Source organism: Carcharhinus amblyrhynchos, chromosome 26 (assembly GCF_965287045.1).
Source record: "Carcharhinus amblyrhynchos chromosome 26, sCarAmb.v2.hapA, whole genome shotgun sequence".
Lineage (NCBI taxonomy): Eukaryota > Metazoa > Chordata > Chondrichthyes > Carcharhiniformes > Carcharhinidae > Carcharhinus > Carcharhinus amblyrhynchos.
Window position 1 is genome coordinate 18,929,384 of NC_137349.1, and position 26,212 is coordinate 18,955,595.

Genomic DNA, 26,212 nt, shown 5'->3' on the forward strand with positions numbered 1-26,212 from the left:
ACAATGAAGTTACTGTGAAAATCCCCTAGTCGCCACACTATCGCACCTCTTCGGGCACACCTGAGGGAGAATTTTTAGCATGGCCAATGCACCCTAACCGGCACATCTTCCTGACTGTGGGAGGGAAACCGGAGCATCCAGAGGAAACCCACAGACATGGAGAGAACATGCAAACTCCGCACAGTGACTGGAGTCAGGAATAGAACTCACGTCTCTGGCGCTGTGAAGCAGCAGTGCTAACCACTGTCACCATTCACAATGGAGCTAAACTGTTTTTAAAGCATTTGTCACCAGTTTAGTGTTAAAGTGGAACTTTAAAGTTAATTGCGGGCTCATGAATGAGAGCTGTTATGTGGCAGGTGGTAATACTGAGCTGCCCAAATTCCAAAGGGAAACTTGGACAAGCTATCACCAACAAATTTGTATTGAGATGTTTTGAAGTCGAGCCCAAGACTTGCAAAACTACTTTTTTGGTTATTTTGTTAAATTAAAACATTTATTAACAACTTACATAGTTACATTTACACAATTAAAAGCAATCCTACAAGCATTTTCCAAAAGATTTCTGCTTGGAGCTAAACACCTGTTTTCTGGCAACAGTCCCTATAGATTTTTCTGTAAGACATCCACTGGTGCAGGAGAGTATTTCACAGGGCTTATCTCTCACTTGGTAATGAAAATCCAAAATTGTATCGAAACCTTGCAGATAAAACACGCTTCACCTGAGGGTGGCCAGGACACACTCTCTGCTTCTTTTATAACTTTCACAAAGAATGACAGAGCAGGTCCAAGGGCCTTTTTGGCCTGCTCCTGCTTTTATTTTCTGTTTCTCTAAGCACAGAGCATTCTTCAGGATGTAAGAATTAGGAGCAGGCAATATGGCAATTTCTACCCATACAGCTTCCAATCTCTTTCATGATCTAAATATGTTGTTTAGAAGTTCCCTTCTCAGAATATAAAAATCTTTCATGGTTTTTATGACTACTACTTTTGGCTCAATTTTTTTTTTTGCTTTACTGATTTGATATTTGCCAGTTTGTAATATTTTACTTGGAGATGCAACAGCTAATTCACCCTCCCTATTTTTTAATGCAAATTTTAATTATGCTAAATGGTATCTCATCTTAGCTGGGCTCACATCCACTTCATGTTTGCTTTCACATGCACCCCCTTTGATTTTTTTTTTAAACTTTGCAGTCTTAACTGTCTCTTTTCAATTATTCACACACAAACATGTCCATTTCCCAGTATGTAACAGGGATATATTTTGTGGAGTGCAGGAGGAGGGCATTGGTGCAGGTGGGTCACAACTGGGTAGCTCTGACGATTGGGGCTGTTAGTCAGCAATGTTTGTTTTGATTTGATTTTTATTATTGCCACACGTATTAACATACTGTGAAAAGTATTGCTTCTTGCATGCTATACAGACACAGCATACTGTTCATAGAGAAGGGAATGTAGTGTTACAGTCATAGTTAGGGTGTAGAGATAAAGCAATTTAATGTAAGGGTAGGTCCATTCAAAAGTCTGACAGCAGCCAGGGAAGAAGCTGTTCTTGAGCTGGTTGGTTCTGACCTCAAACTTCTGTACTTTTTCCCGACCCAGAAGAAGGTAGAAAGAATGTGTCTTGGGTGGACGGGGTCCTTAATTATGCTAGCTACTTTGCTGAGGCAGCAGGAAGTGTAGACAGAATCAAATGGATGGGTGCCAAATCTGTAAGAAATTGAATTAAAACCTTGTTAGAGTGTTTGAGTGAAATTTTAGAAGCGTAGAACGAGAGTAGAGCAATTAGAAGGTATGCTGGGCACTGTGTGTAATCCTTTTAATATCGGATGCTTCGTTGTCGTGAGACCTTGCACGACAATAAGATGGCAGCTTGTATTCCTGCAACTCACTCTCTTAGAAACTGATGTCTGGGTTGCTCAGAACATTGTCTCTGGCTGCCTTGCTGTGTTGCACTATGGATTTCCCAGCAGTTGCTACTTCAAAGAAAGTACACACATTACACTGAAGGTGTCTATGGCTATTTTTTTTTCAACTTGCTGTGCCCCTGCTCTGCACAGTCATTGGCACAGAAAGTACAGTGTAATTTGCTGAACCATTAGTCATCAAAACGTGTGGCAATTTAATTTCTAATATTCTGCTCCTTTTGAACATGACCACAGTAACTTCCTTTTTTTAAGGACACTGAAGGTTCCATTTCCCAATCTTGTTTGTATTTGTACAGTCAGTCTAGCATCATCCTTACCATCTGACCTCCACTGGCTCCCTCTTCTCTTGATAAACAAAATTTGGAGTTGGTCTATAAATCCCTCTTGAGCTCTGTACTACCTCCTATAACCACCCCCCTCCCGCCTTGATTCCAGCCTAAATTCTTTGTTCAAACTCCTCCGTATTCCTATCCCACTCCTTCACCATTCTTGCCCTACTTAATGAATTCTCAGCCTTTTTTTTGTATGGCTGTACCTTTTTTAAGAAAAAAATCTCCTTAGAGAAAACTTGTTCACCGTGTTTCCTGCTCTGCTGTGTATAAATGCTGTTGCCACCACATTTGTCATGCTCAGAGAGTAGTTAACTTCAAACAGGCCCTGACCCCAGAGGCTTTGTCTGAGGAAGTTAGTGCCACACACGCTACATTTACTAAGTGACTGTAAATTTAACAGCCAGCACTGCTGTTGTATTGGTTGTTAGCTTATAAGTCCTCAAGATTTATTGAGGCCTGGAGGAAAAACATTTTTCCCTGGGGAATCCATGCTAGCAACAGCTGCTTAAACCTGGGAAGGCTTCCTACCTTCCAGTGGCCATTGTTCTTTATTGGCTGATTTTTCTTTTTCCCTCATTAACCGTCAAGAGGTAAAAACAGAATTTGAGAACTGAAATTCCTCCTCTAAAGTGACGTTGGAGAAATTTTGGTCACTTGGAATTGCTGGGACCTTCCGGTCCTGATTTTTTTTTTTCATATTTCCATTTACTTTCTCAGAACCAGAAGATTCCACTGGCTGGGAAATTCCAGCCTTTTCATTACACTCAGCAGTTGTTGTATATTGGGCTTTGCTATTTTAACTCGGCACTGAAATGTCCATGTCGGGTGTGGGTCTTGCTGTGGTTCAGAGTCATATTCTGGACATAACTGGAATGAGCAACTATGACAAGTTCACCGTTGAAGTTCTCCATTTAAAGCAACAATTTTCCTGAACAATGATATGACCGTTATAATTGATAGAGGTCACTTTATTGAAAGAAAAAAGAATCCCCAAAATTGGTACATTGAACAGCACAGGAGCAGGCCAACAAAGCCTGTGCTGTCACATGACATCTTTCTAAACTTAGACCTTTTGCCTTATGCACTTTTTGTATCCCTCTATTCTCTGCCTATTCATGTATCTGCTGCTACCACCTCCTCCTCTGGCAGCACTTAACACCCTTGTGTATATAAAAAAAAACTTGCCTCTCTCATCTTTTTAAGCCTTTTCCCATGTTCCCCAGTACGTGGTAAGGTAAATGGATATGGTACAATAATGTTTTTTTTTCCCTTTTCATTCACAGGTTTTAAGTCGGTCCGCCTTGTGTCCAACGAGGGGCATACACGCGATGGGTCGTACTTGGGCTGCTCTTGGTTGTTCGAGATTGACCTAGTGCTTCATGTTGTTAGTGTGTGCCTAAACTGGACCAGATACTGGGCAAGACGACAGCTCAGTGACTATCACTGATTGCTGTGCAGACACATGGATTTGGGCCGGTGTCTGTGGGAGTTTGCACATTCTCCCCGTGCTTGCATGGGTTTTCTCCGGGTGCTCCGGTTTCCTCCCACACCCCAAAGATGTGCTGTTAGGCTGAGTGGCAGTAATAAGTTGTCCCTAAATTAGTTTCCCTCAATGTGGATGGCCATAAAACATTAGACAAGGGTCATGGGTGGAGGGGGGGGGACTGGTGGTGTTAAGATGGCGGCGTGGGCTCGTTGGGCCGAAGGGCCTGTTTCCCAGGCTGTCTTTGTTCTTCTTTGTACATTGTGGTACCAAAAGTAAGTGGTGTGGGAACCAAAAAGAAAAACCATTGAATAGGTGAAATGAATATTTGGATACATGATCTTCATGTTCATCCACACGGCATGTATCTACCTGCTTCTTCAAAACATACAATGTTCTGGCCTCAACTGCTTTCTGTGGTAGTCAATCCCACAGACTGACCACTGTCTGCGTGAAGAAATTTCTCCTCATCTGTCCTATACAGTCTGCCCTGCCGTAGTTCTAAACCCCTCACCATTAGGAACATCCTTATGCCATCTACCCTATCTAGTCCAGGCCTCATTGCACATTCTACTCTGCTCCTAATTTATGGCCGTTCTGATAGTAATCTGCCTTCCCATTTTTGCTCCCAATGTGGATGACCTCACATTTATCCAAACTATACTGCACCTGCCATTCACTTGTCCACTCACTCAACTTGTCCAAATCACACTGAAGGATCTGTGTTTTCCTCACAGCTCACACACCCGGCCTTTGCATTTGCAAATTTAGCAATATTGCACTTAGTTCCCCCATATAAATCATTATATTTGGGGTCCCAGCACTGATCTCTGTGAAAGTCCACTGTTGTTCGTCCTTCGTCATCACTAGTCATTTTTGAGGCTGAATGCAGTGTGTCCGAAGATGACTGAGGCCGATTCGGGCATGGAATGTTCTGGCACATATTGGACAGACTTGTGCGGGCACTGTAGTTGTTGCACTGGTACTCACTGTCCTCCTGTATGCCTGTGAAATGTGGACTGTGTATCGAAGGCATGCAAAACAGCTCAATCATTTCCACGTGACTTGTCTTCACAGAATATTACGCATCTGATGGCAAGACAAAGTATCAGACACCAAAGTTCTCTACAGCAAGTCTACCATCAGTCCACACACTGCTGATGAGGAGAGTCAGACCTGGTGAGCAGGTCATGTCATCCGTATGCCAGATGAGTGCATATCCAAGCAGCTCCTTTTTGGGGAACTCTGCTGGACTTGCACAGCTTGTGCTTTTAAGTTGTGCTTCAGCAATACCCCTTCCTTTGTAACCTTGACAACCCAAGTAGGGCAGTTTTGTGCCAGCATTTCCTGGGTGGTCGTGTCTATGTCAGGCGACTTCAGGGAGGCCTTGTGTGTCTTTGAAATGTATCTTCTGCCCTCCCATGTGAGCACCTTCCAGCAGAGTTCCCCAAAAAGGAGCTGCTTGGATATGCGCTCATCTGGCGTACAGATGACATGACCTGCTCACCAGGTCTGCAATCTCCTCATCAGCAGTGTGTGGACTGATGGTAGACTTGCTCTAGAGAACTTTGGTGTCTGATACTTTGTCTTGCCATCAGGTGCGTAATATTCTGTGAAGACAAGTCATGTGGAAATGATTGAGCTGTTTTGCATGCCTTCAATACACAGTCCAAATTTCACAGGCATACAGGAGGCTAGTGAGTACCACAGCGCTGTAGATCTTCAGTTTTTTTGTTGCTGGGCTGATTCCTCGATGTTCCCATACAGCGGAGCACAGTCTACCAAAAGCAGAACTTGCCTTTGCTATTCTGCAGGCAACTTCTGCATTAATAGTCACTGCTTGGGAGAGGGTGCTGCCAAGATGAGTGAACTGGTCCACTGCCTGTAGTTTCTTCCCTTTGATTGTGAGTTCTGTGTACAGTGCATGAGGTAGGCTGGCGCATGACTTCGGTCTTTTTTTAATGTTGATGGTGAGTCCAAAGTTGTCACGCGGTGTGGAAAATTTGTCCATACTGACTTGCACCTCTGGCTCTGAGCCAGTATACAGGGCAGTCATCGGCAAAGAGGAAGTCTCTCAGAACAGTCTCCTTCATTTTGTAATAGGTTGAAGAGCTTCCCATCCGCTCTGTACTTGAGACTGATTCCAGCAATACTGTCCTGGAAAGCACCATTCAGCATGGCAGTAAACATCATGCTGAACAGTGTGGGTGTGAGCACACAGCCCTGTTTGACACCATTGGTGACTGGGAATGCCTCAGGATTCTCTGCCATCATGGAACTGATGTACCATCTGATTGAATCTGGGGGTGGGGGGCAGCTGAACTTTGACACGATCCTCCACAGGCCTTGTCGCCTTAGTGTCGAAGGCTTTAGCAAGGTCAACAAAGGTTGCGTAGGGCTCGCAATTCTGCTTCTGACACTCTTCCTGGAGTTGGCACGCAGCAAAAAATCATGTCAATAGTTCTGTGATCTTTGCAGAAGCCACACTGTGACTCTGGAAGCAGGCCCAACTCCAGATGAGTGACCAGACGATTTAGCAGCACTGTTGAGGGTTTTTCCCATGATGGAGAGCAGAGAGTTTCCTCAGTTGTCACATACTTGCATAGCTTTAGCACTGGTTGAAGACTTAGAAATCAAGCTTGATGACCTACACCTTGCAGGCAGCACTGAGGACGACTGGGGACACTTCAGGGATACTGTCATACATCTGCACTGAAGATGCTCGGGCCCCCTACCCACAAGCAGCATGACTGGCTCGATGAGAATGAGGAGATACAGGCTCTATTTGTTGAAAAACACCTTCATCGGGCCAGTCAGAACGACCCATCAGCTGACCAGAAAAATGCTTTTACCAGTGCTCACAGGCTAGCCCAGAATAAACTGTGTGTAAAATGCAGGATGCCTGGCTGAGCACCCAGGCAGAATGAAATACAGGAATACGCTGACAAACGACTTAACGGTTTTATGAAGCCCTCAACACTGCTCTACAGACCTCAGTCTCTTGGGATTTCCCCCCTCCTGAGTACAGATGGTACAACTCTCATTACAGAGAGGGCTCAAATCCTGCAGGGATGGGCTGAACACTTCGAAGCCATCTCAACCGACCGTCACCTGCTAACGATGGGGTAATAGACAGGATTCCCCAGGTCGATTATCAACAGCGCCATGGATGACCCACCGGTAGTAGGTGAAGTCACGAAAGCTGTCAGCCAGCTGTCCAAGGGCAGATGCCATACCTGCAGAGATCCACAAAGCTGCTGGTCCTGTACTTATCAAAAAGCTCATGGTAGCACAGTGGTTAGCACTGCTGCTTCACCAGCTGCCAGGGTCCTAGGTTCGATTCCCGGTTCGGGTCACTGCCTGTGTGGAGTTTACACGTTCTCCTCGTCTGCGTGGGTTTCCTCCCACAGTCCAAGGATGTGTGGGTTAGGTTGGTTGGCCATGCTAAGAAATTGCCCCTTTAGTGTCTGGGGATGTGTAGGTTAGAGGGGTTAGTGGGTATAATATGTAGGGATATGGGGGTAGGGCCTGGGTGGGTTTGTATTCAGTGCAGACTCGATGGGCCGAAGGGCCTCTTTCTGCACTGTAGGGTTCTATGATTCTCACAGTTGTTCCAGTCCTTTGGAAACAAGGATCCATTCCTCCGGGAACTAAAAGATGCTTCCATCGTACATCTCCAGAAGAGGAAGAGCAATCAATACTCCGCTAGTCACTGCATATCAACTGAAAAAAAAACATTTATTCCTACTGTTTCATGTCTGCAAACCAGTTTTCTGTCCATCTGTGCTACCCCCAATCCCATCCTCAATTTTATATATTAATCTCCTTGTGTGGGGCTTTGTCAAAAGTCAAAGTCCAAATAAACCACATCCACTGGCTCCCCCTCTACTAGTTACATCCTCAAAGAATCCTAATAGATTTGTCAAGCATGATTTCCCTTCCGTAAATCTTTTGACTCTGTCCAATCCTGCCACTGTTTTGTTCTAAAGTTTTTTTTTAAATTAGTGTCACAATAGGCTGATATTAACACTGCAGTGAAGTTACTGTAAAAATCCCTTGGTCGCCACATTGCAGTGTCTGTTTGGGTACGCTGAGGGAGAACTTGGCATGGCCAGTGCACCTCACCAAGTGGGACTGTGGGAGGAAACCACACAGGGAGAATGTGCAGACTCCACACAGTGACCCAAGCTGGGAATCGAACCCAGGTCCCTGGAGCTGTGAGGCAGCAGTGCTAACCGCTGTGCCACCATGCTTTAATAATGGATTCTTTAACTTTCCCCTCTACTATGTCAGACTTACTACTTGATAATTACCTATTTTCTCTCTACCTCCCTTTTTTTAAATAGTGGGGTTACATTAGCTACCCTCCAATCTGTATAGGAACTGTTCTAGATTCTATAGAATCTTGAGAGCCACCAATGCATTCACTATTTTTTTTTGAGCTATTTCTTTAAGTACCCTAGGATGTTGGTCATTGTGCACTGGGGTTTAATCAATCTTTGGTGACTTTTGTAACCAAATGCATGTTAGTAAAATGATACAAGTGTACATTTTTTTTGATTCTAGTATATACATCACTTCCTTGGTTATTTTAGTTATCTGCTTAAAGTGCACAATAGGGGCGTTTACAGCACAATGGAAGCACCAAGAATATTGGTCAAGCTTCCCCCCCCCTCCATATAATCAGAATACTAGTCCTAGGTGAGCAAGATGCTCCAACAGGACATCTTGGCGCAAAGAACAAGTGACTTGTGCAAATTAATATAACCAGCAACAACCAGGCCAAGTTTTTAAATTGCTGTTCACAATTGATGTCGTAAGATGTTGATGTGTTTAATCCACTCTTAGCAGAATTTCAATCTCTTTGACGGAGAGAGGCTGCACTGAATGTTGATAAATCCTTGTTGCGTGAGGAGCAATCAACTAAAATTGGTGCCTGTGGCTACAGAAGCCCATTTCTGCTGGGCAGCACCATGTACACTTGGCATCCCAAAGGCACTCCTAATTTGCAATGAATTGGAATATGATGTGGAATTTTACCCACTTTTTTTCTCTCTCCCTTTTTTACAACAGTGACGATATTTCAAAAGTGTATAATTGGCTGCAAAGGACATTGGGACAACTTGAGGTTGTAAAAGATGCTATATAAATGCAAGTTCTTTTGAAGGACATGCATTGCACATCTCTCCAATGCATGATATGGAGACTGTAATACACAACTCTTGTGCGATGCTACCAAACACTATCTAAAGGATGGGTTTGCATGTGTATGAACATCTTTTTGTTTTAAAAGTATTAACATCAGCTAGCTCTTCAAAAACTCTTAAATTTGCTGTTTTTTATTAAACATTGTGATCTAGATTATCCAAAATGGCTGACTACACGAAAGGAGCAGGTTTGGCTAACTAGTGAGGAGAGGAATGTACGTGGGTTTTGGGTATGGTTTATTCTGGGACAGGAAACATCAAGAATATTTAATGGGAAAGACAGTTTGGGTACATGTGGACAAAAGAATCCACAATTTATTGCTGATCATGTTGCAGCATGGACTGCTTTATTCTCAACAGCTGAGTCAAAGAGCATAAACGCAAACCATGGAGTAATTCAGGCGTGGGAGTTGTTTCAGATTGACTTGGTAAAGAGCTATCACAGGCATGATGGGGTTGATGGAGGCGTTTATTCTGAATTGACACCACTTAAAATGGACTGTAATCTGATACAATCTTGTGCCGAAAGTTAGTTGCATTTTTCATAAGTGTCTGCCTCCTTGGCAAAACTCAGCGCGTTTAGTGCCTTTATTTCTTGTGTATACTGTTGTTAAACTCATGCCTTGGACCTGATGTGTCTTTGCTATTCCCTTCCAGTTTTTAGAAGATTCCCTTGTGAAGATGACAGTGAACTGCCTTGGTGTAAGTACACCCGCAGTGCTGTTGTTGGGGGGGTGGGGGAGGCGCAATCCAGTGACAGTAAAGGAATGCAGATATAATTCCAAGTCAGGATGGTGAGCAACTTGGAGGGGATCTTCCAGCTGGTGGTAATCCCGGGCATTTGCTGCTCTTGTCCTTTTCTAGATTGCAGTAGTCGAGGCATGGAACTATCTGCCTAAGGAATCTTGGTGAGTTTCTGCAGTGCATCTTGTAGATGTTACTGTTTGTCAGTGGTGGAGGGATTGAAGGATTTTTGTGGAAGGGGTAGCAATCACATGGGCTGCTTCATCTTGGATGGTGTTGAGCTTCTTGAGTGTTGTTGGAGCTGCAGTTATCCAGGCAAATAGAGAATATCCCATCACACTCCTTTGTGCCTTTTCATAGATGGTGGACAGGCTTTGGGAACCAGGAGGTGATTTACTTGCTGCAAGATTCATTAGCCCCTGATCTACTTTGGTAGCCATAATATTTATGGCTTATCTGGTTCTGTTTCTGGCCCATGATAGCTCATTGGGATGGTGAGAGTGGGGGATTCAGCAATGGTATTGCCATTGAATGTCAAGGGATGAAAGTTAACATCTTCATTGCCCCTTTGTAGATGACGCTCTCAGTTGGGGATGGGTCTCCTTGCACTAGTAGAGTTCCTGTAATGGTTCTGTTACAATGATACTTTGTATGGAATTCCAGGAAATTGGTCTGTCATGCATGAAGTGATGATGACGCATGCCCCAAGTCAGCATGGTGTGTGATTTAAGGGAAATGTTCATGCATGTGCTTTGATCATATCAATTATTACAGTTCTGGGTTGCTGCAGGGGACACCATTGACATCAACCTCTGCTGATCTGCAGTTTATGCATCTATCAAACTAAGTTTTATACACTCAGACCTTTGTTGGGTTCTCTTGTGTTTTATAAGCCAATTTGCCCTGCAATTTCTTTGCAGCTAAAAATCATTAAATTTAGCTCTAGGGAGGCTGACTGCATGACCCACAGCTCCCCTTTGAAAGTTATTGGACAAATATTTCAGATGCTGTCTCATGAGCTGGACCTCTTGAATATTGCAATTCACTGAAATGATTTAGTGAAGTGACTCCTTGATTAACACTGTCACAATATAATATGAAAAGTGTTGACAGTATTGAGTGCCACTGGATTCCTCTTCCCCTCAGAAGGAACCATTTCAAAATGATAAGTAGACCCTAGCCTTTTAAGATGTATTTGCTCTGCCCCAGTTAGAACCCCAATCTTGGAGATGAAGCTTGCTATTGAGGTTTCCTTTTCTGATCGTTTTTGTGTGTGGTCTTGTATTCCTACATCCAAATTAAAGAAATCCAGATTGGTTTGAACTATGTCCCTCTGACCTGCCCTCCAAGCAAGAGCTGGAAGCAAGCGTTTTTTGATTTATTATTGTCACATGTATTAGCATGCAGTGAAAAGTATTCTTTCTTGCACATTATACAAAGCATGCTGTTCATAGAGAAAGAAAGGCAAGGGTGCAGGATGTAGTATTACAGTCATAGCTGGGATGTAGAGAAAGATCAACTTAATGCAAGGTAAGTCCATTTCAAAACTCTGACAGCAGGGAAGAAACTGTTTTTGAATTGTTTGATACGTGACTCTCTTCCACTGCCTCCGTCAGCCTGAGGTATGTCCAGGATCTGTGATTTTATGTTGCCCACTTTTTTCCAAGGCAGCAGGAAGTGCAGATGGAGTGGATGGATGGGAGGCTGGTTTGCGTGATGGACTAAGCTTTATTTCTGTGTCGTTTCTTGCATTCTTGGTCAGAGCAGGAGCTGTACCAAGTTGTGATTATATCCAGAAAGGATGCTTTCTATGATGCATCCATAAAAGTGGATTGGAACGTGATTCCCTTTTCCATCTCCTGGAGAGAAAGCATGAATATGATGCATGTTTGAAGAATGTTGCTGAATTTATTTTTTAGCTTTTTAAGTAAAACTTGTTCTCTTTTTTTTCAGCTAAACTGTAGTCCTGTGCATTTGAACTGTATTGTAATTATTTAACCTTCTCTTTTTTTTTAAACAGGAAGCATCAGCGTCCTTCTCTCCTTTCCCTTCATCTTTAACCCCCCTGTGGGCACCAGTGAAGACATCCCACAGTGGGCTGAGCTTGTTTACTTTGCTCCGTTTATTATTATATTCCAGTTTGGGTGGGCTGCGACACAGATCTCCCACCTGTCCTTGATACCTGAGCTTGTTGTCAATGACCATGACAGGGTCGAACTCACCGCTTTTAGGTAAAGTTTAAAACCTTCCTTATTCTTGGTAGTACTGACCATTGGACATCCACCTGAACTAAAGCTGAGATTTGCCGGTAGCCCAATCTTGCCAGTCACAAATGTTACCGAGTTTTTTAAAAATTTCAGTCATGGGATGTGAATGTTACTGGCTGGGTCAGCATTTTATTACCCATCTCCAGTTGGGTTGTATCCCTTTTTTTTTTTAAAGAGTCACACGATCACCCCATGATATTACTGCAGCTCCCACAGCCCACCAGCAGTTAGGGATTGAAACCTGTACCAGGCACACCTAGAAATAAATCTCCTGTTTTTATAAAACTTCATGTAGGGGATGTCCAGAATGGAGCTGCCCTCTTGCACCACCCTAGCCACAAACAACACCATAAATTGCCCTTGATTTGAGTGGCCATTTCATTGCTGTGGCTCTGGAATCACATGTAGGCCAGACCAGGTAAGGATGGCAGATTTCCTTCCCTAAGGGATGCTAGTGAACCAGGTGGGTTTTTCCAACAATCGACAATGGTTTCATGGTCAACATTTAGCCTCTCAATTCCAGATTTTTAGTGAATTTAAAGTTTGCCAATTGCCATGATGGGATTCGAACACTGTTGCCCCATAGCACTTACCCTGGGTCTCCTAGATGACTAGTCCAGTGACAATGCCACTATGCCATTTCATAGGGGGAAGTATTTCCTTTCACTAGGCAGTCGCTACAGAAGTGTGATGAGGATGTAGTTTTCTTATTTGCTAATTGAAGAAATGTCAAAATCTAAGCAGGAAGGCCTAAAATGTCCTTGTGCTAGATTCTGTAGATAAACTTGTCCTCCTGAGATCTGGAAAGTATTGCTCCTGGATGTGTGCTGATTTCATTGAACTGTTTCCCCATAGCTGCTGTGCAACGGGGCACATTAGATCCATGAGGAGAGGTTTCAGGATTGGGAAGGTTTGAATATTTGACCAGTGTTAACTGGATCCCAAACCAGATGGTGAAGAATTTTGAACTAATCACCAATCCCTATCCTCCTGATTTTACCTTTTTTGAGTTTGTTTATTTGGTTTGACCTTAAGAAGCTAATCCCTGTTCATGGTAATCTCGCTTAAAGTGCAGCATTATACAAGTCTGCCTTTGACCTACTCTTGCTGTGTTCCAGTGGTCAGTCTCTCTTTATAAATGCTCTTAAGTACTTTTTACAATACCCTTAACCTGTGTACTAGTGCACTATAATTATAATTATGATAATTAACTTGATCTGAATGCAAATGAAGATTGACTTTTTCTCTGTGTAAAATTAGGAGGTATGGCAGAGAGATGGATCATCCTGGTCAGATAGCCCATGCTCATGTTCCACATGAGTCTCATCCTGTCCCCGGTTTGTTTAATCCTAGTAAAACAATTTTGTATTTGTTTTTCCCTTGTGTTTATCTAGTGTCCCTTTTTAAAGAATTCTGTTCAGGTTTCTTTCCACCCCCCCAGGAATAAAAAATAATCACATGTTCTTTAGGTTGGTCATTAACTATTGTAGCACTAATTACGCTTGGGGCCTGTGTTTCTCTCTCCACTGCTTGAATAACATTAGCAAGCTTTTGGAGTGGTTTCTTTTGAATACTACTCACTGGGTGGCACAGTGATTAACACTGCTGCCTCACAGCGCCAGGGACCTGGGTTCAGTTCCCACCTCTGTGCAGACTCTGCAGGTTCCCCCCATGTCTGTGTGGGTTTCCTCTGGGTGCTCTGTCTTCTGCCCACAGTCCAAAAGACATGCTCATTAGGGTGCATTGGCTATGCTAAATTCTCCCTCAGCATACCCAAACAAGCATCAGAGCGTGATGATTTGGGGGATTTTCACAGTAGCTTCATTGCAGTGTTAATGTAAGCCTACTTGTGACACTATTCAAGTTTGATCTGCTGGAGCAACATTCGTACAGCAGCTGGGAGGGATGTTTCATTAAAATATTTGCAGGATAATGAGTTTTGACCCTTGATTGTGTAGCATGATGTTTTTGTTTTTTCCAGGAATGCTTTTACTGTTGTAGCCAACATTGCAGTTTTTGGGATTGCGTGGCTACTGTTTCACTTTCAAGCCAAATATTCATCAAATCCCAATATTGATGACAGCCTGGGCAAACAGGATATTCACCTGTTCAGGGTAAGCAGCCAGCTAAACATCCTTTTTAAACTCCCTCTGATCATCTACAACCCCCACTGTTTACAAAACAGTCAAGCTTTCATTTTCTCTTCCAAACGTCTTGACACAACTTTTCTTCTGAAGCACCTTTTTTTCTGTAGTATAATCTAAAGTGCAACATGGGAACATTCCTGGTGCAGATGCAATGGGCAGACAAGCTTCCTTCTGTGCTGTAACCGTTCCAGAATTCTGGAAACCTGACACTCAAACCATTGCAATGTTAGAACAAGTGACAAAGTTCAAACTGGAGTGGAAATTGCTGGAAATACTCAGTCATTTGAGTTTATAGCAATGAAACAACAGGCCCTTCGGCCCAACTTGTCAGTGCTGCCTAGTTGCCCGCATTTGACCCTTAACCCTGTTATACCAATCTTGCCCATGTAACTGTCTATATGCTTTTTAAAAATACAAAATTTGTACCCACCTTTTCTACTACCATTCGTTCCGACACCTGCCACCCTCTTGAGTGAAAAAATTGTGCCCCTGCACCTTTTGTCTATCTCTCCTGTCTCACCTTAAACCTTGCCCTCTAGTTTTAGACTCCCCTACCCTTGGCTCTCAACAGGTCAGAGAGACATCTTGTGGGGGGTGGAGTTTAATGCTTCAGGTCTTGGTGAAGCTGATTGTGACCAAAAAACATTTAACTGTAGTCTGTTTCACGAGTGCTGATCAGTTACCCAGATTTAGTTTTTATACCCTTCCCGAATCATCAGTCACTTCTGCTTCTCACTGATTCCAAAGTTCTAGATTGACATTGCTGACTCAAGCCTGGAAAGGCTAAATAACGTTCTTATAATAGATCGTTAAAATTATTGCATCACCTTTTACCACAGAGACGTTTCACCTCCAAAACCAGCAGACCAACATCACTATTCGTCTCTGTCTCTGTCTCCCCCCTCCTCCTCCTCTTCCTCCTCCTCCTCTTCCTCCTCCTCCTCTTCCTCCTCCTCCTCTTCCTCCTCCTCTTCTTCCTCCTCCTCCTCCTCTTCTTCCTCTTCCTCCTCCTCCTCCTCTTCTTCCTCTTCCTCCTCCTCCTCCTCTTCTTCCTCTTCCTCCTCCTCCTCCTCTTCTTCCTCTTCCTCCTCCTCCTCCTCTTCTTCCTCTTCCTCCTCCTCCTCCTCTTCTTCCTCCTCCTCCTCCTCTTCTTCCTCCTCCTCCTCCTCTTCTTCCTCCTCCTCCTCCTCTTCTTCCTCCTCCTCCTCCTCTTCTTCCTCCTCCTCCTCCTCTTCTTCCTCCTCCTCCTCCTCCTCCTCTTCTTCTTCTTCCTCCTCTCCCCCCCAAACTAATTCTGATTTTACTGGCAATCCCATTACGATGGTTCGTTCTTGATCACTTAAGAGATTTGGCCAGTTCAAACGCCTTTTTCTTTAAACTATATGCACATGGATTGTGAGCATCATTGGTGTTGCCCATTCTTAATTCCCTTGGTGGCCTTTTTTAATCTGCTACATCCCAGTTGGTGTAGGTACACCCATTGTGCCGTTGGTGAGGAGTACTGGGATTTTGGCCCAGTTGACAGTGAGGAATTCCCAGGTTAGGATGGTGTGTGAGACTTGGGAGAGGACCTTGCTGTTGATGCTGTTCCCATGCATCTGCTGCCTTTTGGCCTTCTTGGTGCTAAAGGTCACTAATTTGGAAGATGCTGCTGAAGGAGCCATGGCAATTTACTGCCGTTCCATTTTATTAGTTGTAAATACTGTGCTGTTGGGGGGGGAATGAATGCTGAAGGTGATGGGTAGGTGGGATGTTGAGATTCTTGGAGTTCTACTTGTCTAGACAAATGGAGAATATTCCTGACATGTCCTTCTGGATGGTGGTTGGAATTTGGGGAGTCGAGTGGTGAATTGGTCACTGCAAAATTCCCAGCCTCTGGCTCTTGTAGACACACAGTATTTACATGGCTAGTCCAGTTCTGTTTCTGGTTGATGGTAACCCCCTAGATGCTGATTTAGAGGGGGATTTGACAATGATAGTGGCACTGAATGTCCTGGGGAGATGGTTAGATTCTCTCTCCTGTTAGAGTTGGTCATTGTCTAGCACTTGGGCAATGTGAATGTTACTTACCAGCCCAAGCCCAAATGGTGCCCAAGTTTTAATACACGTGGGCATGGATTGCTTCAGTACCTGAGGAATTATAAACGGCACTGAACATTTGTACAATCTTCAGTCAACCTTCACTTTTTTGAACCTATGATGGAGGGAAGTTTATCATTTTAAGCAGCTGAAGATAATTGGTATCCTGAGGAACTCCTGTGGTGATGTCTTGGAACTGAGATAATTGGCCTCCAACAGCCACAACCTTTTATCTTGTGACTGTGGAGAGTATTCCCTGCTTCCCATTGATTTTTTTTTTCTTTTTGCTAGGGCTTCTTGATGCCAGACTCCGTCAAATGTTGACTTAGAAACTAGAAGCAGGAGTAGGCCAATTGGCCCTATCAGCCTGCTCCGCCATTTTTTTTGGCTGATTTATTGAAATCAATATCCTGATTTTCTTCCCCCCCCTATGTCCCTTGATCCCTTTAGCACCAAGAGCTAGATACCATTTCTTGAAATTGGACAACATTTTTGGCCTCAACTACGTTCCACGGTAATTAATTCTATGCATTCACCACCCTCTGGGTGAAAAAATTTCTCCTCCCCTCTTCTCTAAAAGGTTTACCCACAAAACCGTTTCTCTACTAATGCTGATTTCTTTCAACTCTTCGCTAAAACTTGTTTCTGTCAGTACTTCTGGTACCTTGTCCAGTCTTCAAAGCAAAACATGAAGCAAAGTACAAATTTAATTCCTCAGCCATTTCTTTATTCCCTGTTATGAATTTTCACCTTTGACTGTAAAGGGCCTACGTTTATTTTTGTCATTTTTTTCTCCTAAATTGACTAAAAGTTTCTATTAATATGATTCCGCTAGCTTGCTTTCATACTCTATTTTCACCTTCTTAATCAATTCCTTGGTCCTCCTTTGAATTTTAAACTGCTCCAATCATCTTGCCGATTTTGCTTCTTGAATCTCATACTGTCTTTAGTTTCCCTTTGTAAGCCAAGGATTAGAGCAGTTTAGTTCCCATCCTTGGTCACCTTGCAGCCACGTCTCTGTAATGCCAACTATATCATATCCCTTTACATCTCTGTGCAACTAATTCATCCATTTTTGTTCCAAATACTCCAAGCGTTTAGGTATAAAAATTGAAAGTGGGCACTTGTATCATTTTCTTTCTCTTTCCTACCTTTTTTTTTAATACTCAGTCCTTATCTGAATCTGGCCCTTGATTTCTCTGCCTATCACCTTTTTTCTTATTCTCCTTGCTATCTCTTCCTCTTGTTTTTAATTCCCTCTGCTCTGAATTCTTGCAAAGGTTCCCATCCGCTTACCATATTGGTTTAAACCTTCCCCTACACTATCAATCCCACTCCCTTCAGAATATCCTGCAGCTGCTCTGACTCTGGCACCAGGGAAGCAACATACCATCCTGGAGTTTCATTTGCAGCCTTAGAAATGCCCATCTATTCCCCTTTACTGTTGAATCCTATATAACTATATTGTATTCCCACTTCTTTAAAACTCTTCCCACACTCTATAGCCCAACCAACTGTGGCGCACAGGATTTGGCTGCTGCTGTTTTCCCCTGAGGGCATTTTTTCCCCCTCAACGGTATCTAAAATGGTATATATATTTTGCAGGGGAATAGCCACAGGACATTCCTGCACTGCCTGCCAGCTCTCTTGCTCTGCCTGGCAGTCACCCATTCCCTTCCTGCCTGCAGTGTGACCACCTCTTACACGTGCTGTCCATGATACTCTCCACCTTCCGGGTGCTCCACAGTGTCCCTGCTCCGAAACACGGGCTTCCAGGAGCTGCAGCAGGAGGCACCTTTCTGCACACATCGAGGACAGCCTTGTGATGTTTCTCATTCTGACTGTGAGAGCGTGACACAGATTGGTGACGATCTGCAGTCTAAGCACTAGAATGGGTTTATTTATTTAAAACCTGTTGATGCTGACGGTATGAGGCCAGGAGTCCTTGGGACTGTCCCAGACACTCTTGTAATGACGTGTCCCACACCAGGGATGACATAACTATGCAAAGTTGTCTCTCTCTCTCTCTCTCTCTCTCTCTCTCTCTCTCTCTCTCTCGCAACAGCATGCCTTAAATCAAACTTCAGAAGACCTATTGTGTCAGAATGTGGTATTTTTCCCCTCTTCACACCAGTGGCTTTGCTGTGACCACCCCAACTAGTGTTGTAACAGGAAGTTCTGCACAGTGCCTTTAGCCTGCTAGAAACTAGACTCTCCGCCAAGCTCCACTCGTGCGCAACCAGCAGACGGGAAACTTTAACCTCACCAGCTATCAACTTATTGTCTGAGGTGAAGTCAAACCTCTGACAGACTTTTCCCCTCTACCCCTCAAGTCTTCATGAGGAACTGAATTTTGTGGTCACCATTGCACAGAATAGTAAGAAGAAATGTTAGTTTGGAATGTGCTGGGAGTCAGGGGTTTAGACTCCCTTTCGTGGAGTTTGCAGTTCCTGTTTGTCTCATGAAATTTTGTGAAAGTTTTCCTTTTATTAATCACAATTTCAGAAGATGCGCCTTCTCTCTCCCAAAGTATGCAGCCTTTTTATTTTAAAACCACTTCTCAGTTCCACAACCGTTCGCTTATCCCTTCCCACACCATAGCTGAATGTTGAGGACTCTCATCAGTGTTCTTGGGGGGAGTTGTTCAAAAGTAACCATTTAAACACAATTTACAAACACCAGTGTTCTCCACCTCGAGCTCTGTGATCCTTCTCAGCCTCAATACTTAATGTTCACATTCAGATGTTTAAAAGCCCTTATGTTTTTGGATTCTACAATGTTGTTAAATTGCATTTTAATTTTGAATAAAAACACAATTCTGTAAAATCTCTCCTCCATCTGTGGAGATAGAAACGATTAATATTTTGAGTCCGTGAGACTCAGTTTAAAGCAAGGGGGGAATGTGATGTACTAGTGAGCAGGTTAGTGATGGGTGGGAGCTAAGAGATTGACACAAGGATGTGAAGGACACACGACAGGAAGTGTTAATAGCAGTGTGTAGGACTATGGGAGATGTCCTCTTGCACTTTTAATGCCACTGTGTGTTAATAGGAGAACAAAGATTCATGCTGGTGAAAGCAAAACTTGATAACAAATGGCTGGGTTGCAGCGGGGGTGGGGGGGTGGAATTCATTTTTCTCGCAACCTCCCTCAAAAGGCGCCTCGTCCCTTCCCCATTCATAAATCAATAGGAACACATTCTCTGTTTAAATGGAGGTTAACACAGTAAAAAGTCTGACAACACCAGGTTTTAGTGCAACTGATTTATTTGATAGTAAACGCACAAGCTTTCGGGTTAGTCCCTTCATCAGGTGAATGGAGAGTTCTGGTTTCAGACAGAGCATATAACAGCAGAGACAGTTTACAGATTACTGATTAGAATGCAAATCTTTACACCTAACCTGCTGTTCAAGTCTTGAAGTGGCTGACAATGTGAGTGGAAGGAGCACTGATCACAGGTTAAAGAGACGTGTATTGTCTCCAGACAGTACAGTAAGTGAGGTTTTGCAAACCCTTCCTGTTTTGCAAACTGTTCCCTTCCTGTTGGCGAACACTTCAGTGGTCACGGGCATTCAGCCTCTGACCTTCGGGTAAGCATTCTCCAAGGCGGCCTTCACGACACACGACAGCACAGAGTCGCTGAGCAGAGACTGATAGCCAAGTTCCGCACACATGAGGACGGTCTCAACAAGGATCTTGGGTTCACGTCGCACTATCTGTAACCCCCAACACTTGCCTGGGTTTGCAAAACCTCACTCACTGTACTGTCTGGAGACAATACACATCTCTTTAACCTGTGATCAGTGCTCCTTCCACTCACATTGTTGGCCACTTCAAGACTTGAACAGCAGGTTAGGTGTAAAGGTTTGCATTCTAATCAGTAATCTGTAAAGTGTCTGTGCTTGATTTGCTCTGTCTGAGGCCAGAACTCTCCATTCACCTGACGAAGGGGCTAACCCGAAAGCTTGTGTGTTTACTATCAAATAAATTGGTTGGACTAAAACCTGGTGTTGTCAGACTTTTTACTGTGTTTACCCCAGTCCAACGCCAGCACATCCACATCATAAATGGAGGTTAGCAGAAAGTGGGTACAAGCTGATCAAGATTTTTAAAAATAACAATTTTTTTTGAACCTTTTTAACACACACACAGTAAGTTTTTTTTTGAGGGATTCATTCTGGTGGCTATCTAAACCTGTCTCTTAAACACCTTGCTTGCAGACCCTGGCTCTGATTGTAGTCGGTATTGGCTTCATCTCATCATTGATATTCCACATTGGAACACGAGAGAAGGTCAGAAATGAAGAAGAAACGGTCGCTGAACAGACTCCGCTTATCAATAACTCCAAGAAGTGTCCCAGTCGGCCACTGCTGCAGTGGAAGCATTGGCTGAAGGAAATGTCTTTTTATCATGTAAGTTTGTGCAACATTGCAGGCCTCGTTCTCCTGAAGAAAGTTGGCCAGTAGGCAGGAAGTAAAGTTAATAGATGCTGTTTGCATTTGGCCAAGGGTTGAAAACACTAAGAATAACTGATATAAATACAAGTTTGTTTCCTAATTCTGTATTGCTGGATAGAATTCCAGTGCAGCAGGAGGCCATTTGGCCCATCATGTCTGCGCTGACTGACTCCATATCTTCCCAATCCCTGTAGCCCCACACATTTACCATGGCTAACTTGCACATCTTTGGAATTGGGAGGAAAACCACAGACACGGAGGACGTGCCAACTCCCACACCGACGGTGAGCCAAGGATGGAATCGAACCCGGCTCCCTGGAGCTGTGAGGCAGCAGCGCTAACCACCGTGTCACTTTACTGACGTTGAAATTTTTTTTTATGTTGAATCCATAACGCAGTTCGTTCAACCAAGCTATTAGTGTTTTACGCTGGACACACCAGCCTCTTCCCATTCTGATGACCACTCCCCACTCTAGCCCTACATCCCCCTTATGCACATTGTGCATCATCAAAGTGTCAATGCTATCTGCTTCAACTACTTCATGTGGACATATCGTCACCCCTTTTCATTAGACTTTCTCCTCTTAGAGAAGTTTGGGTAAATATTTAATGTGGTGTATTGGGAGTAGATGGGCTGTTCCATGGCCACCTTTCTGTTGTTAACATCCGTAGTTTGACTTCTGCTAATTGTGGTTCATTTATGATGGTTATTTTCTATTTCCCTAATCCAGTGTTGAAAAGCTATGTAGCTAAGAATACAATAAGTTTGAAATTTTGGCACCTTTCAAAGTGTAAATTGGGCCAATTCAGGAAGATTCTAGAACTGAATTTAAAGTTTTCTAGCAGAAGTGAAATTTAAATGTCATTCATTACGATCATGGCTGATCATCCAACTCGATAGCCTTATCCTGCTTTTTTTACCCCATAACCTTTTTGATCCCATTTTGCCCCAAGTGCTATATCCAGTCGCCTCTTGAATACATTCAATGTTTTGGCATCAGCCACTTCCTGTGGTAATGAATTCCACAGACTCGCCACTCTTTGGGTGAGGAAATGTCTCCTCATCTCCATCTTAAACAGCCTACCCTGAATCCTCAGACTGTGACCCCCTGGTTTTGGACTCCCTCACCATCAGGAACATCTTCCCTGAATCTTCCCTGTCTAGTCCTGTTAGAATTTTATAAATCTGAGATTTCACCCCCCCCCCCCCCCCCTCCATTTAACTGAACTCCAGCAAAAACAATCCTAACCTAATCAATCTCCTCCTCTTGCATCAGTCTGCCTCATCCCCGGAACCAGCCTGGTAAACCTTCCCTGCACTCAGGTCGAGCAAGAACATCCATCCTCAGGAAAGGGGGCCAAAACTGCGCACAATACTCTAGGCATGGCTTCACCAAGGCCCTGCATAATGTAGCAACACATTCCTGCTCCTGGTACTCACAACCACTCATGATGAAGACCAACATGCCATTTGCTGCCTTTATCGCCTGCTGTATCTACATCCTTGCCTTCAGTGACTGGTGCACAAGGACACCAAGTCCCACTGCATACTCCCATCTCCCAATTTACAACCATTCAGGTAGTAATGTCATCTTGCTTTTGCTTCCAAAGTGAATATCTCATTTATCCATCTGCCATTAATTTGCCCACTCACCCAACCTGTCTGGATCATTCTGAATCATTGATTTTTACAGTGCAGAAGGAGGCTATTCAGCCCATCAAGTCTGCACTGACCACAATCCCACGCAGGACCTATCCCCATAACCTCATGCATTTACCCTATCTAGTTCCCCCTTACACGAAAGGACAGTTTAGCTTGGCCAATCTACCTGACTTTCACATCTTTAGACTGCGGAAAGAAACTGGAACATCCGGGGAAAACCCACGGAGAATGTGCAAACGCCACAGTGACTCCAGCTGAGAACTGAACCTGGGTCCCTGGCGCTGAGGCAGCAGTGCTAACCAGTGTGCTGTTCTGAAGGATCTCTACATCCTCGCCACAATTCACCCTCCCATCCAACTTGGTATCCTCTGCAAATTGAGATGTTACAATTGTTCCCTCATCCAAATCATTATATAGTAGCTGGGGCCCTAGCGCCGATCCCTGTGGCACCCCACTAGTTACTGCCTGCCAATTTGAAAAGCGCCCATTAATTCGTACTTAGTTTCCTCTCTGCAAACCAGTCTTCCATCCATCTGAATACACTCCCCACCCCCGCAATCCCATGTGCTTTAATTTTGCACAATAATCTCTTATGTGAGACCTTTTCAAACACTTTCTGAAAGTCCAAATATACCACATCGACTGGTTTGTCCTTGTCAACTCTACTAGTTACATCTTCAAAGAATTCCAACAGATTTGTCCAGCATGGTTTCCCTTCATAAATCCATGCTGACTGTCTGATCCTGCCACTACTTTCTAAAACGCTCAGCTATAAAGTCCTTAATGGATTCAAGAATTTTCTCCACGACTAAGATTACTGATCTATAATTCCTTGTTTCCTCTCTACCTCCATTTTCTTCTTAATATTGGAGAGACATTAGCTGATGTCCAATCTGTTCTAGAGCCTATAGAATCCTGGAAGATGACCACCAAAGCATCCCCTTTTTCTAGAATCACTTCCTAAAGTACTCTGGGATGTAGATTATCAGGCCCTGGAGATTTATCTGCCTTCAATGCCATCAACTTTCCCAGCACCATTTTCTCTACCAGTATTGATCTCACTAAATCTTGCATTCTCCATTTCTGGCACCTGATTTTGTGTTCAGTTTTGAAGCAAAGTATCTATTCAGTTCTTCAGCCATTTCTTTTGTCCCCTATTATACACTTCCCCTCCCGCCCTACTGTTTATATTTGTAGGGGACCTACATTTGTCTTCAGCCTCTTTTTTTTTCTCTTCCTGTATCTATAGAAACTTAGTGTCCGTCTTCATGTTCCCTGTAAGCTTCCATTCATACTGTATTTTCCTCTTAATCCCATGGTCCTTCGTTGTTGAATTTTAAACTGCTCCCAATCCTCAGACCTATTATTTTTCTTGGCCAATTTGTATGCTTCTTCCTTGGATCAGATACTTTCTCTAATTTCCTTTTTTTGTAAGCCATGGATTGGCCCTCTTACCCCTCTTCTTTTTTGCTTTTGTGCCAGAATAAACAGATGCTGTAGTTCCCCCAATGTTTGCCATTGCTTATCTACTGTCATCCCTTAAGTAACTTTCCACAGTCGAACAAGGCCAATTTACGTCTCATATCTTCATAGTTTCCTTTTATAAGGTTCAGCACCCTAATTTCCAAATCAACTACGTCACTTGCCATCTTGATAGTTCTATCATATTATGGTCGCTCACCCCTAAGGGGTCTTGTACAACTAGATTGGCAAATTCCCTTATCACATTTATCTCATTTCATGTTTAATGCCATTCCCAACATCACTGCGGTTTGGGGGTCTATATATGACACTAGTGTTTTTGCCCCTTGGTATTTCTCAGCTCCATCCATACAGACTCCACTTTGTCAGAGCTAATATCCTTTCTCACCTATTGTTAATTTCCTCTTTAACCAGTAGTGCCACTCCACCTTTTTTTTCCTTTTTTATGCCTTTCCACCCTGGGATATTCAATTCCCACCCCTGGTCACCCCACAGCCATGTCTCCCCAATCACAATTATATTGTACCCATTTATATTTATCTGCACAATTAGTTCTTCTACTTTATTGCGAATGTTCCACGCACTTAGGCACAGAGCCTTTAAGCTTAGTCTCTAACATTTTATTTGCCTTGTTCCCAATATTTTTCTCTCTAGCCCTGTTTGAACTTTGTCCTTTTTTTTTGGTTTCTTTGCCTATCACTTCTCCTCCCTTTTTGTCCTTGCCCCCTCCTTTAACTCCTTTTTACATAGGTTCCCATCCCATTGGCATTTAAGTTTTTAAACCATCCCCAACCACTCTCTAGCAAACACTTCCCCCAGGACATCAATCCCAATCCTACCCAGCTGTAACACACCCAATTTGTACAAGTCCCACCCTCCCCCTGACACCATCTCTTCAGCCATGTAGTCATCCAAATGTCCTGTCCCTTCTACTCTAGCTAGCACGTGGCACTGGTAACAATCCTGAGATCGCTTTTTTTTTTGTGGTCTGTTTTCTTAACCTCCTGGCTCCCTGCATTCTGCTTTCCTATTCAAAGTCATGCCCTCCTTCTGAGAGGCACCCCTGGCACTGCTGGAAAGCTTGACACTTGCACAGAATTATATAATGTCTGTGCAACCTAGATTAATTGTACTGTAAATTTGAGCCCAAAACATCTTGTGTACCCTTTGTTTGAAGACTGGGGCAACAACGATATTATTCCATGAATGTAGGAACAGGAGTAGGACATCTAGCCCCTCGCTACTTCATTAGATCATGCCAGTTTTGTGCATTGTCATAACTTACTGATCCATGTCCTTTACTACCTTTTTCCAATATGAACCCCTCCAGCTGTATTGGAGGTGTTTGAACACTATTCTGGGAGATTGAGAGAGTTACAAACCACAATGGGAGGTTGGAACATTTTGGAGCTGATTTTAATCTTTTAACTTTGCAAAGAAACAAACTTTCACAGTAATCTTTTGGAATGGATCGATGTTGCAGAGGGGAGAAGTAGGTTTTAATATTCCAAAAATTGGCGGAGACATTCAGTTAGTTCAACACTCATCAGCATGAACCTGAAGTTCTCCTGTATGGTGTCTGCCTGTCTTGGATGAATAGACAAGACAATTTGGTGTCAGTAACAATTTTGCGACTGGTCACTCTTCCTCCTGCAATCTGATGCATTTGCAATACACTTCCATGTGATATTGAAAGCAAAGGCTGGTGCTGTTTTTGTGAATTCAGTAAGCACTAATCTGTAACTTGTGCCTGTTCAATTTTCGTAAGGTTTTTTTACTTGTGAATGAACCTACCTTTAGGAATTGGAGTGTTATCATTCTCTAGGGAGTAACAATGGGGACCTGAAATGTGTTAAGATAATGTGGATGATGTAGTTGTGTACTTTGGGAGAAATGGGCTCTGACGTTACAGGTTTAATCAGGATTAAGTTGAGCATGATCAGTCTTGTGAAATTGGGGGTGGCACAGTGGTTAGCACTGCTGCCTCACAGCGCTAAGGAGCCTGATTCAATTCCTGGCTTGGGTCACTGTCTGCCTGTGTGGAGTCTACACATGCTCCCCATGTCTGCCTGGGTTTTCTCCAGGTGCTCCGGTCTTTTGCTCCCACAGTTCAAAAGACGTATTGGTTGGGTGCGTTGGCCGTGCTAAATTCTCCCATGTACCTGAACAGGCGCCAGAGTGTGGCAACTCGGAGTTTCACAGTAACTTCATTACAGTGTTAATGTAAGCCTACTTGTGACTAATAAATAAACTTTAAGTTCTGCTTTTTAAGAAAAAACTATTTGAATCCCCACAAACCATGGCAATACTTGCTCCTGCTCCATCCCATTTCAGTTGGTCTGAAATAATTTTCTTGTGTGCTCTTGTCCTGAATCCTGTTAGAATGTCAGAATTGTTTTGCATATTTCGATAGATCCTTG

At 43.4% G+C, this 26,212-nt stretch overlaps 1 protein-coding gene across 3 annotated transcripts in view; it reads left to right on the forward strand.

Annotated features, from left to right (window-relative positions):
• mfsd12a (major facilitator superfamily domain containing 12a) overlaps positions 1-26,212 on the forward strand; it is a 61,295-nt gene that overhangs the window by 14,919 nt on the left and 20,164 nt on the right. For all 3 annotated transcript variants that reach the window (XM_080212735.1, XM_080212733.1, XM_080212734.1), the window contains exons 2-4: positions 11,718-11,928; positions 13,946-14,078; positions 20,411-20,602. In XM_080212735.1, coding sequence (XP_080068861.1) covers positions 11,718-11,928; positions 13,946-14,078; positions 20,411-20,602 — 536 coding nt within the window. The remainder of the gene's footprint in view (positions 1-11,717; positions 11,929-13,945; positions 14,079-20,410; positions 20,603-26,212) is intronic.